This window comes from Mixophyes fleayi, chromosome 5 (genome assembly GCF_038048845.1).
Source record: "Mixophyes fleayi isolate aMixFle1 chromosome 5, aMixFle1.hap1, whole genome shotgun sequence".
Taxonomy (NCBI): domain Eukaryota; kingdom Metazoa; phylum Chordata; class Amphibia; order Anura; family Limnodynastidae; genus Mixophyes; species Mixophyes fleayi.
Genome location: NC_134406.1, coordinates 171,201,734 through 171,216,915, shown reverse-complemented (window position 1 = coordinate 171,216,915; position 15,182 = coordinate 171,201,734). Strand labels below are relative to the sequence as shown.

At 40.9% G+C, this 15,182-nt stretch overlaps 1 protein-coding gene across 1 annotated transcript in view; it reads left to right on the top strand.

Annotated features, from left to right (window-relative positions):
- The window catches only part of F13A1 (coagulation factor XIII A chain), a 151,482-nt gene that overhangs the window by 68,825 nt on the left and 67,475 nt on the right, over positions 1–15,182 (top strand). Inside the window, exon 8 of the mRNA XM_075213020.1 lies at positions 11,214–11,352. Coding sequence (XP_075069121.1) covers positions 11,214–11,352 — 139 coding nt within the window. The remainder of the gene's footprint in view (positions 1–11,213; positions 11,353–15,182) is intronic.

The following is a 15,182-nucleotide window of genomic DNA, read 5'->3' as shown; positions in this document are numbered from 1 at the left end:
GCAAGGAACGGCTTAGGCCCTGGCCCGTGTTCATGACTAGTGGTTCAGCTTCACCCACGGATCTTAGCCCTCCTCCTCCTCCCCCCCCTACAAAAAATTGAAGAGAGTTATGCTGTCAGCAACAAAACAGCAAACAACTCTGCCTTCTAAAGAGAAATTATCACAAATCCCCAAGGCGAGTCCAAGGGTGTTGGTGGTTGTCAAGCCTGACCTTCCCATCACTGTACAGGAAGAGGTGGCTCGGGAGGAGGCTATTGATGATGTAGCTGGCGCTGTGGAGGAACTTGATGATGAGGATGGTGATGTGGTTATTGTAAATGAGGCACCAGGGGGGGAAAAAGCTGATGTCCATGGGATGAAAAAGCCCATCGTCATGCCTGGTCAGAAGACCAAAAAATGCACCTCTTCGGTCTGGAGTTATTTTTATCCAAATCCAGACAACCAATGTATGGCCATATGTAGCTTATGTAAAGCTCAAATAAGCAGGGGTAAGGATCTTGCCCACCTAGGAACATCCTCCCTTATACGTCACCTGAATAACCTTCATAGTTCAGTGGTTAGTTCAGGAACTGGGGCTAGGACCCTCATCGGTACAGGGACACCTAAATCCCGTGGTCCAGTTGGATACACACCAGCAACACCCTCCTCGTCAACTTCCTCCACAATCTCCATCAGATTCAGTCCTGCAGCCCAAGTCAGCAGCCAGACTGAGTCCTCCTCAATACGGGATTCATCCGAGGAATCCTGCAGCGGTACGCCTACTACTGCCACTGCTGCTGTTGCTGCTGTTAGTCGGTCATCTTCCCAGAGGGGAAGTCGTAAGACCGCTAAGTCTTTCACAAAACAATTGACCGTCCAACAGTCGTTTGCCATGACCACCAAATACGATAGTAGTCACCCTATTGCAAAGCGTATAACTGCGGCTGTAACTGCAATGTTGGTGTTAGACGTGCGCCCGGTGTCCGCCATCAGTGGAGTGGGATTTAGAGGGTTGATGGAGGTATTGTGTCCCCGGTACCAAATCCCCTCGAGATTCCACTTCACTAGGCAGGCGATACCAAAAATGTACAGAGAAGTACGATCAAGTGTCCTCAGTGCTCTTAAAAATGCGGTTGTACCCACTGTCCACTTAACCACGGACATGTGGACAAGTGGTTCTGGGCAAACGAAGGACTATATGACTGTGACAGCCCACTGGGTAGATGCATCCCCTTCCGCAGCAACAGCAACAGCTGCATCAGTAGCAGCATCTACAAAATGGCTGCTCATGCAAAGGCAGGCAACATTGTGCATTACAGGCTTTAATAAGAGGCACAACGCTGACAACATATTAGAGAAAATGAGGGAAATTATCTCCCAGTGGCTTACCCCACTTAGACTCTCATGGGGATTTGTGGTGTCAGACAATGCCAGTAACATTGTGCGGGCATTAAATATGGGCAATTTCCAGCACGTCCCATGTTTTGCCCACACCATTAATTTGGTGGTGCAGCATTACCTCAAGAGTGACAGGGGTGTGCAGGAGATGCTTGCGGTGGCGCGCAAAATTGCTGGACACTTTCGGCATTCAGCCAGTGCCTACCGCAGACTAGAGGCACATCAAAAAAGCATGAACCTGCCCTGCCATCACCTCAAACAAGAGGTTGTGACGCGCTGGAACTCCACCCTCTATATGCTGCAGAGGATGGAGGAGCAGCAAAAGGCCATTCAGGCCTACACAGCCACCTACGACATAGGCAAAGGAGTGGGGATGCGCCTCAGTCAAGCGCAGTGGAGACTGATTTCCGTGTTGTGCAAGGTTCTGCAGCCATTTGAACTTGCCACACGAGAAGTCAGTTCCGACACTGCCAGCTTGAGTCAGGTCATTCCCCTGATCAGGCTGTTGCAGAAGCAGCTGGAGAAAGTGAGGGAGGAGCTGGTAAGCCATTGCGATTACACCAAGCATGTAGCTCTTGTGGATGTAGCCCTTCGTACGCTTTGCCAGGATCCGAGGGTGGTCACTCTTTTAAAGTCAGAGGAATACATTCTGGCCACCGTGCTCGATCCTCGGTTTAAAGCGTATGTTGTGTCTCTGTTTCCGGCGGACACAAGTCTACAGCGGTGCAAAGACCTGCTGGTCAGGAGATTGTCCTCTGAAGAGGACCGTGACATGCCAACAGCTCCACCCTCATTTTCTTCCACATCTATGGCTGCGAGGAAAAAGCTCAGTTTTCCCAAAAGAGGCGCTGGCGGGGATGCTGATAACATCTGGTCCGGACTGAAGGACCTGCCAACCATTGCAGACATGTCTACTCTCGCTGCATTGGATGCTGTCACAATAGAAAAAATTGTGGATGATTACTTTGCTGACACCATCCAAGTAGACATGTCAGACAGTCCATATTGTTACTGGCAGGAAAAAAAGGCAGTTTGGAAGCCCCTGTACAAACTGGCTCTATTTTACCTGAGTTGTCCCCCCTCCAGTGTGTACTCGGAAAGAGTTTTTAGTGCAGCGGGGAACCTGGTCAGTGAGCGGCGAAGGAGGTTGCTTCCTCACAACGTTGAAAAAATGATGTTTATAAAAATGAATAATCAATTCCTCAATGAAGTACAGCACTGCCCTCCAGATACTACAGAGGGACCTGTGGTTGTGGAGTCCAGCGGGGACGAATTGATAATGTGTGATGAGGAGGAAGTACACACTGTAGGGGGAGAGGAATCAGAGGTTGAGGATGAGGACGACATCTTGCCTCAGTAGAGCCTGTTTAGTCTGTACAGGGAGAGATGAATAGCTTTTTTGGTGTGGGGGCCCAAACAAACCAATCATTTCAGCCAAAGTTGTTTGGTAGGCCCTGTCGCTGAAATGATTGGTTTGTTAAAGTGTGCATGTCCTATTTAAACAACATAAGGGTGGGTGTGAGGGCCCAAGGACAATTCCATCTTGGACCTTTTTTTTTTGCATTATATGACCAATCAACAGTCGTTTGCCATGTTCAAAAAGTAAAACCAAATTTAAAAAAATACAAGAAATTAAACCAAAAGTAAAATGCCGTGTCATAATTTAAAACAAGAGGTATTGACGTGCTCTAAAACTACTGTATTGTTGTTTATATTTTATAAACACTACACTTGAAAACTTGAGTCTTTCAATAAAAAAGTAACTGTCCATTGCACGAATATTTGCAACAGGGACAATTTTAGGGTTAAGAAAGTCAACTAATAACACTTCGACGCTGTCTGTCTTTATAAACACTACACTTGGAAGTTGGAGGAGGTATTGTGGCCCCGGCACCAAATTTACTACCGGGGCCACTCCACTGTGCAGTCCATATTTAGGTGTATCAGATATTAAACAACGGTGACAGTTGATGCCCAATTTTTTAATTATATTGTGGCCTCGGTACCAAATTGTGTACCGGGGCCACCACACTACGCAGTCCAGATACTTGTTTGGTGAAATTCAGACCAGTTGAGGGTTTTATTATTATATTGTGTGGACCACTCTATCTATACCACACTACAACTCTATACCACTCTATTTCATACTTTAATTCTATTTCATACTTTAATTCTATTTCATACTTTAATTCTATTACTAATTACCATAAAGAGGAACAAAATAAACCAATTTTACCAAAAGTATAATATGACTTAGACTTACAAACACTACACTTGAAAGATCGTGCCTTTAAATGAAAAAGTCAGTCTTCATTGCACGACTATGTGCAACAGGGACAGTTTTTTGGGTTTACAAAGTCAAACAATAACACTTTGACCCTGTCTGTCTGGGATCTCAATGACGAATTGTCTGTACCATGTTTGGAGGAGGTATTGTGGCCCCGGTATCAAATTGGGTACCGGGGCCACCCCACTATGCAGTCCAGATACTTGTTTGGTGGAATTCTGACACGTGGAGGGTTTTTTAATTATATTGTGGCCTCGGTACCAAATTGTGTAGCGGGGCCACCACACTACGCAGTCAAGATAGATAGATGCGTATTGCGTATCATAGATAAAGTACATTCAGTGGTGTGGGGCAAATTGAAAAATATTCAAAATGCACTGACATTATCAAAAACAAGAGGTTGTCACACGCTAAAACTCCAACATGTATATGATGGAGAGGATGGAGGAGCAGCCGTATGTGTAGTGTAATGCAGATCTGTTGAAGGTTTTTTATATATTTTATTGTGGTGCCCAGTGCCCACTCCTCTACGCAGTCCAGGTACATTTATTGGTGCGAATCATAAAAGTTCAGGGTTTTTAATATATTGTGGTGACCCACTCCTCTACGCAGTCCAGGTACAATTATTGGTGCGAATCATAAAAGTTCAGGGTTTTTAATATATTGTGGTGACCCACTCCTCTACGCAGTCCAGGTACAATTATTGGTGCGAATCATAAAAGTTCAGGGTTTTTAATATATTGTGGTGACCCACTCCTCTACGCAGTCCAGGTACATTTATTGGTGCGATTCATAAAAGTTCAGGGTTTTTAATATATTGTGGTGACCCACTCCTCTACGCAGTCCAGGTACATTTATTGGTGCGATTCATAAAAGTTCAGGGTTTTTAATATATTGTGGTGACCCACTCCTCTACGCAGTCCAGGTACATTTATTGGTGCGAATCAAACAAGTTGATGGTTTTCTTATTATATATATTGTGGTGACCCACTCCTCTACGCAGTCCAGGTACATTTATTGGTGCGATTCATAAAAGTTCAGGGTTTTTAATATATTGTGGTGACCCACTCCTCTACGCAGTCCAGGTACATTTATTGGTGCGAATCAAACAAGTTGATGGTTTTCTTATTATATATATTGTGGTGACCCACTCCTCTACGCAGTCCAGGTACATTTATTGGTGCGAATCATAAAAGTTCAGGGTTTTTAAGATATTGTGGTGACCCACTCCTCTACGCAGTCCAGGTACATTTATTGGTGCGAATCATAAAAGTTCAGGGTTTTTAATATATTGTGGTGACCCACTCCTCTACGCAGTCCAGGTACAATTATTGGTGCGAATCATAAAAGTTCAGGGTTTTTAATATATTGTGGTGACCCACTCCTCTACGCAGTCCAGGTACAATTATTGGTGCGAATCATAAAAGTTCAGGGTTTTTAATATATTGTGGTGACCCACTCCTCTACGCAGTCCAGGTAAAATTATTGGTGCGAATCATAAAAGTTCAGGGTTTTTAATATATATTGTGGTGACCCACTCCTCTACGCAGTCCAGGTACATTTATTGGTGCGATTCATAAAAGTTCAGGGTTTTTAATATATTGTGGTGACCCACTCCTCTACGCAGTCCAGGTACATTTATTGGTGCGAATCATAAAAGTTCAGGGTTTTTAAGATATTGTGGTGACCCACTCCTCTACGCAGTCCAGGTACATTTATTGGTGCGAATCATAAAAGTTCAGGGTTTTTAATATATTGTGGTGACCCACTCCTCTACGCAGTCCAGGTACAATTATTGGTGCGAATCATAAAAGTTCAGGGTTTTTAATATATTGTGGTGACCCACTCCTCTACGCAGTCCAGGTACAATTATTGGTGCGAATCATAAAAGTTCAGGGTTTTTAATATATTGTGGTGACCCACTCCTCTACGCAGTCCAGGTACAATTATTGGTGCGAATCATAAAAGTTCAGGGTTTTTAATATATTGTGGTGACCCACTCCTCTACGCAGTCCAGGTACAATTATTGGTGCGAATCATAAAAGTTCAGGGTTTTTAATATATATTGTGGCGACCCACTCCTCTACGCAGTCCAGGTACATTTATTGGTGCGATTCATAAAAGTTCAGGGTTTTTAATATATTGTGGTGACCCACTCCTCTACGCAGTCCAGGTACATTTATTGGTGCGAATCAAACAAGTTGATGGTTTTCTTATTATATATATTGTGGTGACCCACTCCTCTACGCAGTCCAGGTACATTTATTGGTGCGATTCATAAAAGTTCAGGGTTTTTAATATATTGTGGTGACCCACTCCTCTACGCAGTCCAGGTACATTTATTGGTGCGATTCATAAAAGTTCAGGGTTTTTAATATATATTGTGGTGACCCACTCCTCTACGCAGTCCAGGTACATTTATTGGTGCGATTCATAAAAGTTCAGGGTTTTTAATATATATTGTGGTGACCAACTCCTCTTCGCAGTCCAGGTACATTTATTGGTGCGAATCATAAAAGTTCAGGGTTTTTAATATATATTGTGGTGACCCACTCCTCTACGCAGTCCAGAAAGATACCTTGTTGCAACGTTTTGGACTAATAACTATATTGTGAGGTGTTCAGAATACACTGTAAATTAGTGGAAATGCTTGTTATTGAATGTTATTGAGGTTAATAATAGCCTAGGAGTGAAAATAAGCCCAAAAACTTGATTTTTAAACTTTTTATGTTTTTTTTAAAAAAAATCCGAATCTAAAACCTTAAATCCGAACCGAGACCTTTCGTCAAGTGTTTTGCGAGACAAATCCGAACCTCAAAAATAACGAAAATCCGGATCCAAAACACAAAACACGAGACCTCAAAAGTCGCCGGTGCACATCCCTAATATAAATATATATATATATATATATATATAATATTATATATTTAAATTGCTCATGTTTTTATTTACTCAGCAAAATTGTCTTCAAATGTGTAGGTTCACGTTAACTGCACATTCACCAGCACTCTTCTTGCTATTTCATGCGTGTGTGTGTGTGTGTGTGTGTGTGTGTGTGTGTGTGTGTGTTAGCCGACAGATAACTATATACAAATGCTCATTCCCCTGGCTGGAGAATATTTTATTAGAAATTTATTAGGCTGCTGTGTAAACAAAAGCTAACATGCTATAACCCACACAGTGACTGACCAGAGAATGCAATAGCACTTGTTACATCTGTGGTACTGGTGGAATTACATATATAGCTGTGAGCCTATGATTGTTTAAATTGCTCTGCACTGAGAGAGAATATATAGATTCTATTTGTAGCAATTTCAATTGGGTTTCTACATTTAGCATACACAATAGAAACCAATTTGAAATGAATGGGCCTGTTAAATCACATTTTTTTAAATCAACCAAAATCGCTTGAATTTTAAAGAGAAACTTTTTGGTGGATTGGAAAATTAATTCACTTTTTTTGTGATAAATGGCAATTTTGATTTAAAACTAGTGAAAAAAAATCTGTAGCAGATTTCCCACACTATGTTTGTGTTGTGTAAGTAGCTTTATAATGAGATGTAATTGTTTTTACAAACTGAAAATGTTGGTGGGGAATACATTTCAGAGGGGCAAAGTAGAACGGTGGATTACTATGGCCTCCATATTACTACACAGGCGACCTGATTCAGGGTTAGACATACTCCTGTTTGAATAGCGTATCTTTGCACATGATCAGAATGTGAAATGATGCAACTGAGGCTATTTAAATCTCCAACTTTTTGCCACTTACGACTAGAGATGAGCGGGCTCGGATATCTGAAATCCGAGCCCACCTGAACGTTGCCGTTCCGAGCCGGATCCGAGACAGATCCGGGTATTCCCGCCAATTACAAAACTGAAACCGAGGCTCTGAGTCATAATCCCGCTGTCGGATCTCGCGGTACTCATATTCTATAAATTCCCCGCTAGCCGCCATCTTCACTCGGGCATTGATCAGGGTAGAGGGAGGTTGTGTTAGGTGGTCCTCTGTCCTGCTATATCTCGTGCTGTGCTGTGCTGTGCTGTTCTGTTCAGTTCTGTGCTGTGCTGTGCTGTGCTGTGCTGTGCTGTGTTCTGCTCAGTCCAGTGGTGCTATGTCCTGTGCTCTGTCCTTCTGAGTTCAGTGGTGCTGCTGGGTCCTGTGCTATGTTCTGTTCAGTCCAGTGGTGCTGTGTCCTGTGCTCTGTCCTTCTAAGGGCATTGTTATTTCCCCATTATTCCCAAGTTATAAAAAATTTTAAAAAAAGTTATAAAAAAAAAATAATTATAAAAAAAAGAAATTAAAAAAAAATATCCAAAAACAATCCTGCAGCATAAGTCCATTGGTACTGCAATATTACAAAGTTCACTGATTCTGCAGTATAAGTCCATTGGTACTGCTATATTACAAAGTTCACTGATTCAGCAGTATAAGTCCAGTGGTACTGCAATATTACAAGGTTCACTGATTCTGCAGTATAAGTCCATTGGTACTGCTATATTACAAAGTTCGCTGATTCAGCAGTATAATTCCAGTGGTACTGCTATATTACTGCAGGCAGCTGTGCAGTAGAATTCAGACCATTTGAAGGCGGAGGTATTGTGCCCCCGTACCAAATTGTGTACCGGGACCACCGCACTATGCAGTCCAGAAAGCTACCTCGGTGAAATCTTTTGGACTAAAAACAATATTGTGAGGTGTGAGGTGTTCAGAATAGACTGGGAATTAGTGGAATTAGTGGAAATGATTGTCATTGAGGTTAATAATAGCGTAGGAGTGAAAATAAACCCAAAAACTTGATTTTAACACTTTTTATGTTTTTTTCAAAATAAATCCGAATCCAAAACCTTAAATCCGAACCAAAACCTTTCGTCAGGTGTTTTGCGAAACAAATCCGAACCCAAAACCACAAGCAAATCCGAATCCAAAACACGAGACACCAAAAGTGGCCGGTGCACATCCCTACTTACGACACCGTACGCCTGCAGAGACATGACGGGGGAGGAAAGGGGTGTTCTATCGTAGGCAATGTAGAGTAAGGGCGTGCAGATACAGACAGGGATAGTCGCAGATGTAGCTGAAAGTTAATTCAAGTTTAAATGAGAATTCATAGAAATTCTGTTTGCAACATATAAAATAAAAGGTTTTGTACATATTTGCGAGTTAGACATAAATGTCTGAGGGCTGTGTCTGTTGTATGCTACTTATTCAGATCTGGACACATCTGAGACTGAATACAGCATACATACACATTCACTCATGTCAGGGGCGGGCTGGGCCGGGGGCAGGGGGGCATTGGCCCCCCCGGGCGGCTCAGAATCACGGCTGTTAGGGCCGGCCGTCATCATCCCGTGTCATGTGATGCGGCCGCCTGTGCGCCCCCCGGGCTAACATCCGTCAGCCCGAGCCTGACTCATGTGCAACTTTTTCAAACACAAGTAACACTTACACTTGCATACCACTCAGAATCTAGCCCAGGTGTGACACACTAACGTTGTTAATCCTAAGAACACCTATGAAAATCTACTGCACATCTTAACCATATTATTCAACCATATTATTCGTCAAAGGACTACAAATGAAAAATAAGGAAAAAATATTGCTGTTTCATGTCATAGGAAAGTGTTCTCTCATCAATGAGGACTTAATAAGAATACTATAATTATTGTGTGCTGTATAAGCTATGAGAGAGGCATACAACTTTATTCTTATAAAGGGGTGTTATGATAAGGCAATAACCACTTACTGTATTGTTTCTAAAATGCTCTTGTCTAGTAACAGTGAGTGTTATTTTACATGAGCACTAGGGCTCTCCCATACCCCTGGGCACCCACCGCCCAGGCATAAGGGAAGAGCTCTAGAGGGGTAATTAAAGTGTTTGCAGTCTTCTGTTCTTCAGCCAGGGGGGCCCCATATTTGTAACATCCCTGAATCTTCTTGCTTGATTGAAGGAAAATAAAAAAAAAGTGAAGGACCGCTGCAAACAGCTTCTACTAGCTAGAAGCTCCGATACGCAATGAGCTTAGCTAGGTCTATTTATAGTATTAGGGGATTTTCCCACTAGTGTGGAAAAATCACGCTATGTTAGTGGTTTTAACAAGGGTGTTGTGGATTTGTAAGTATTTTCTTTTGTGGAACTACAGGTCCCAGCCAGCCCTGGGTGTCAGGGCATGTTGGCACTTGTGGTTCTCCAAGTGCCAACATGCCCTTGCTGCCATGGGTATGCTGGTGCTTGTAGTTATACATGCCCACACTATTTAGGGCAACCTGGCTGGCTGGGACTTGTAGTTCCACAAATCAAAATGGCGTATGTTTTGTTTTTTTTACACTTTATCGCCCTTATTACCCTACACCCACTGCCCAGGGGTGTAGGAAGAACCCAAGTGCTATCAGCACTGGGCTGGGTGTCCCTAGGGGGGGGCCCGCTCGGTTTTTTTGGCAGACCCCACTGCTGCTATAGTGCCTCCAACCCCAGCTGGTTTGCCTAGGGCTGGTTCCTTGAAAATAGGGGGGACCCCACGCAAAGTTTTTCCCCGATTTTCACGAAACCAGCAGTAGTCTGGCAGCACTAGGGTTAAGACTAAATAGATGGGGGACCCCACGCTTTTTTTAAAAAAAACTTTTATCTATTCTTTACAGTTTTAACAGCTGTCGGAGCTCCGGCAGTATGACATGCAGTGTAACAGTGATGGGTTTATACAACAAGCTGCTAGCAAGCAGCGTGTTGTATCTGGCGTGTTTTAAAGCAAACTCTCATGTGTTTGCTTAATCGCAGCTTCATATATTTGAAACTTGTATAGCTGCAGTGGCAAACAGAAGCACAACTCTGGCGATTTTACATGAAATCTCAGATTCATACATCTGCGAGTTTCAACTCTCCCGAGAAAATCGCTGGATTTGCAAAATCGCACCTTGATACATTTATCCTTAGGTTTATTTATAACCTAGGGAGCATTCTCACTGACAGTGTGGGATTTAATATAACCTTTATTTATAGGGCAAAAGATGAGGTCCACAGTGCCATACAGAGGGCAAACAACAAGACCGTATATGGTATAACAGTGCAACACAGTTAACAAATAACTCTGCAACTCTCAACACAGCTACTGGGGTACAAGTAGCGCATGATATAACCTGTGGCCATTAGCATAGGTTAAGACGTTAGTCTGAAAACTATCATGAAAGCATAATTGCCTACATATTTTTAACTTTACTTTGTGTCTTACACTATTGTGTTCTTACCTGGTCCTTTTGTCTATCAAGTTGCCTTTTATATCATCTTTATTTAACATGCCTGCTCAAATTGTTTCCCATCTCAAAGATATAGTATTTTTCATGGGTGAAATTAATTATATCTTCTATTTTCTGAAGCAGAGTTTTAATATCTAGTACAGAACGTAACACTAAAATTTAGCATGGAAATAAACTATTCCAATAAATAGACATGGTGACTGACTAACTCCAGTGATGTGCAAGTACGGTAATGAGACATCTCTGAAGATCTCATTTATTAGTAAAAAAGTGTTTTTTTATATTTTCTGCTTGCAGTTCTGCGATGTCTTGGAATCCCTGCTCGACTTGTTACCAATTATTTTTCTGCCCATGACAATGATGCCAATCTACAAACTGATTACTTTATGGATGACGATGATACGATTAACACCACACTCACTAAGGACTCCATCTGGTAGGTTAGATTTTGATTACGCATCTCTAATTTACTATTATCTTATTTTTCTTTCATATGAACACTTTCAGACAGTTATCATATAAATATGCGGTCTGAAACTAAGAATTGAACTGGTCAGACAACAGCGCTCATTGCTATATACATATGAGTTATGTTGGTGTAGTGATTTTATATAATGACAAATGAGAAAGTTCTAGCATGGATACAATATCCATGTGGCATTTTGTTAGATGACTTAAATATCACTTAATTTCGGTCAAGCAGCTACAAATATCCATAAATGTTCTGTTGTCCTATTGGGTGGCTGGCTCTGCAGAGGCTGAACATCCCAGAAACCATTCAAGAAGATTGTGAATTTGTGTCTAGTTTGAAAGTCACAGACTGATAGTCCTTGGTGTTGCTCTAGCAAAATACAACAAAAGTGTTTTGGGCGAATTGAGATAAAACAAAATACAAAATATTATTTACCTGAACTTCGCCAACTTATCATTTTGGAAAGTTCCCCAATGGCCTAATGATCTTGAGCAGGAGATCCTACAACCTGCTCTGGTGAGTCTTCCTTAGAGCTTCTAATCACCACTAAATAAATGGGAAGTTCACAGGAAATGGGAGTAAACAATCTTAGTGCACAGACCCATCAGACCCCAAGAGAGAGGATCCACTGCTTGAGACTTTTAGACACATTAGGGGATCTGATGGATAAATTGATTGCAGGTAAGTTACATTTGGTATTTGATTTTTAACTCTTTGGGGGGTATTCAATTGTTAGCAAGACGGATGAAATACCCACGCTCGAAAAATATTACCTTTAATACGGTAATTACTCGCTGAATTTCAGCTCGCAGCTCCCTGAGCCACAAGCTACCTATTACCGTATTAACGGTATTTACTCGCAATATTACCGTATTTACGGTAATATTTTTTGAGCGCGGGTATTTCACCCATCTCGCTAACAATTGAATACCCCCCTTTAAATCCAATCAAAACTAAATTAATAGCTTTGCTTTGGATGGAAATAACCTTTAATTACACATTCCAACATACAAAATTCTTTAATATTTGCTAATTACCATTTTTCAGTTTATGATTTCCTTAGAACACACAACATGTCCATCACCCTAAGTGCATTAATATACACATAAACCTTATACACCAAGCATTGTACTATAAACATATGCAACTTATGCAACTGGTACATACATCAAACATCTCACCCCAAGCTCACTATATAACTTGCCAAGATCATTCTTGCAACACTAAGAGGCCCTAGTCCCTTGGCTACAGCACCAAATACCTTTATTAAAATACACTTCTGTTCCCCCCAAAACATTAATTTGGATGTTGCCTAATAGTTTCATTTATACTGCTATATGCCGCCAGGTATTTTTTTGCATTATAGGTGCTTTTCTTTTTCATGTGGCTGTGTTCAGGGGCCTGTAAAACTAAGGCGATATATGCTCTGATGTTAAAATTCTGCCTTTCAGATGTATTTCTGACACAAGTTAAGCGCCTGTAAACATATGTGAAAATAAACATCATTGTACCAATTAAGCATACTTGCCTACTTTCAGCAAGTGTATCCCGGGAGAGGGGCGTGACTAGAGGGCGGGAGGGTTTGGGATGGGGCGTGGCTCAATACGGCATTTTGGCCCCGCCCCCTGCGATGAAAATGCCTTTTTTGTCGCGGGGGGCGGGGTCAAAATGATGCGATTCACGTCATTTAGGCTAGGCAGAAGCGGGAGACTTGCCTACTCTCTTTTGGGAGTCTCCCGGACATTCCAGGAGAGTTGGCAAGTATGCAATTAAGACCGCACATATTTGCATTTTTATGTGTGTTTAACTTGTGCTACAGTGAGCCTTTTGAACAACTTTTATGTCAATGGGAGTACATTGTAAATGCACTGAGATTTGGTTATGAAGCGTTTATGTACAAATTTCCATGTGTGTTTTCCTACAACTTCCTGTTTTGTCATTGATGCATGTTTAAAAAATTCAGGTTTAAAACACTGGTAAATGCATATAAATGTGTATTAAACACGTACATAAATGCAATGCTTTGTTTTAAAATGCTTTGCAAATGCCAGCGTGTACAGCCTCACAATTGTACCTGATTATATTCTTTTCTCTTGCAATAGAATAGAGTTCTATACCTCATCTTATTAGATTTTATCATGCATACCAGAGAGTTGTTCCTGGATAAAGCAGTGTTCTTGCACTGTTTAAAAAATTCAAGATTTGTAGATAGGTTTCCCTTGAATAATTCTTTTCGCATTCTTGTGCCTCATTATATTTCTCCATTGACAAGTTTTCCTTGATCCAAAATTTTATCCTTACTTTGAAATGACTTGTTAGACAAGCTTTAGATCCTCCCAGCTTCTTTTAGTGTCTGTTTTTACCCATTATTAATGAAATGGTCAGAGTTTAACTATTCTGCTTTTTTTTTTTGACTGACATTTTTATTGCTGATAAAATCTTACAGATCAGGAATGCACAAGTGGGTACTTGAATTAAATCATTTTCTTAACGCTTGGCAGGGTGCAGATCATTTAAAAAGCAAAATTAACCAGATACTTGTAATGGAATATTGCGCACATTTGATGTATTCTGAATGAAGACATCATGGTGACTAACTATAGACAAATGAAAGCTACACCTTTCAGCAACCTCGGTTTCATCGTTTTTTTATTATAGTTAAGCTGTTCATATTCCATATGCCTTCACATGTAGTGATGTCACACAATCTTATCTCAGTGGTGTTAAGGTTATTCTTAAACAACTGCAAGGGAACTGTCTGCTTGTAAGGGTTCCATATTTATTTCTTAACATTATTCTTATCCCTTATGAATATGTAAGGAGATTGTGGATTATATTTATTATTATTTTGTATCAGAATGTATTCCATTTTATCTCTTCACCTACAGTACTGTATTTAATGACTATGCAATCAAACTGTTATATTCATTTTCTAAATTGCACAACTAAAATGCCCCCCAATAAGGTTAATTTACTAACAAAGCATTTAGGTGCAAAATTTGCACTTATCCAAAGCAAAAATTAGACACTTGATTTAATTGTCTAGCTTGTATTAGAGCGAGAAAGTGTGAGGATGAGCGCAGTGTTAGTAAATGATCACTGTAGTGATCTGCTAAACATAAATTTGTCCTTGGAATTTGATATTTAATGCTGATAACTATGACATCATGAAGAATGGTACATTCAGTGGTCGGGGACTACAAATAACACTTTTCACATGATGCCACTATCTCACATGATGCCACACAGGTTCATTTGGATAGTCCAGAATAGTACTAGAGAAGTAAGGTCCATATTTGTGGAAAGGCCATGGAGTAGAGCAGGAGCATCACTCAGGTCACTTTGCATACCATTTTTACATGTTTTCATAATGTATTTTGAACATCTTAAAACATTAAACTATGGCTTTATCTAGGTTTAGATTAGTTGAATGTATGATGGGACAGAGTGTCAATGCATTGGAGGGGGGGATAGCCTAGTAGACCAAGAAATTGAAATCCTGAAAGCAGTGATGGAGTTGGGAGAACAAGCTAAGGCAAATATGAATAAGCACAGAAGAGGTACACACAGAGATGTACACATTAAGAGGACATAGAGACAAGCCCGAAACACAAAAGGCAAAAAAAACAAATCTGAAAATCTAATTTACTGGAAAACATGACACTGCATAGTGATTTTTACAAGAATGTGGTGTTGTTCTATACAGTCCTCTTTATAATTTTCTAAAGTTAACCATTGTATTGTGACTTGCACTGTAAATGTCACTATGCTATGTTCAAAAAGCAGTTTTTAAA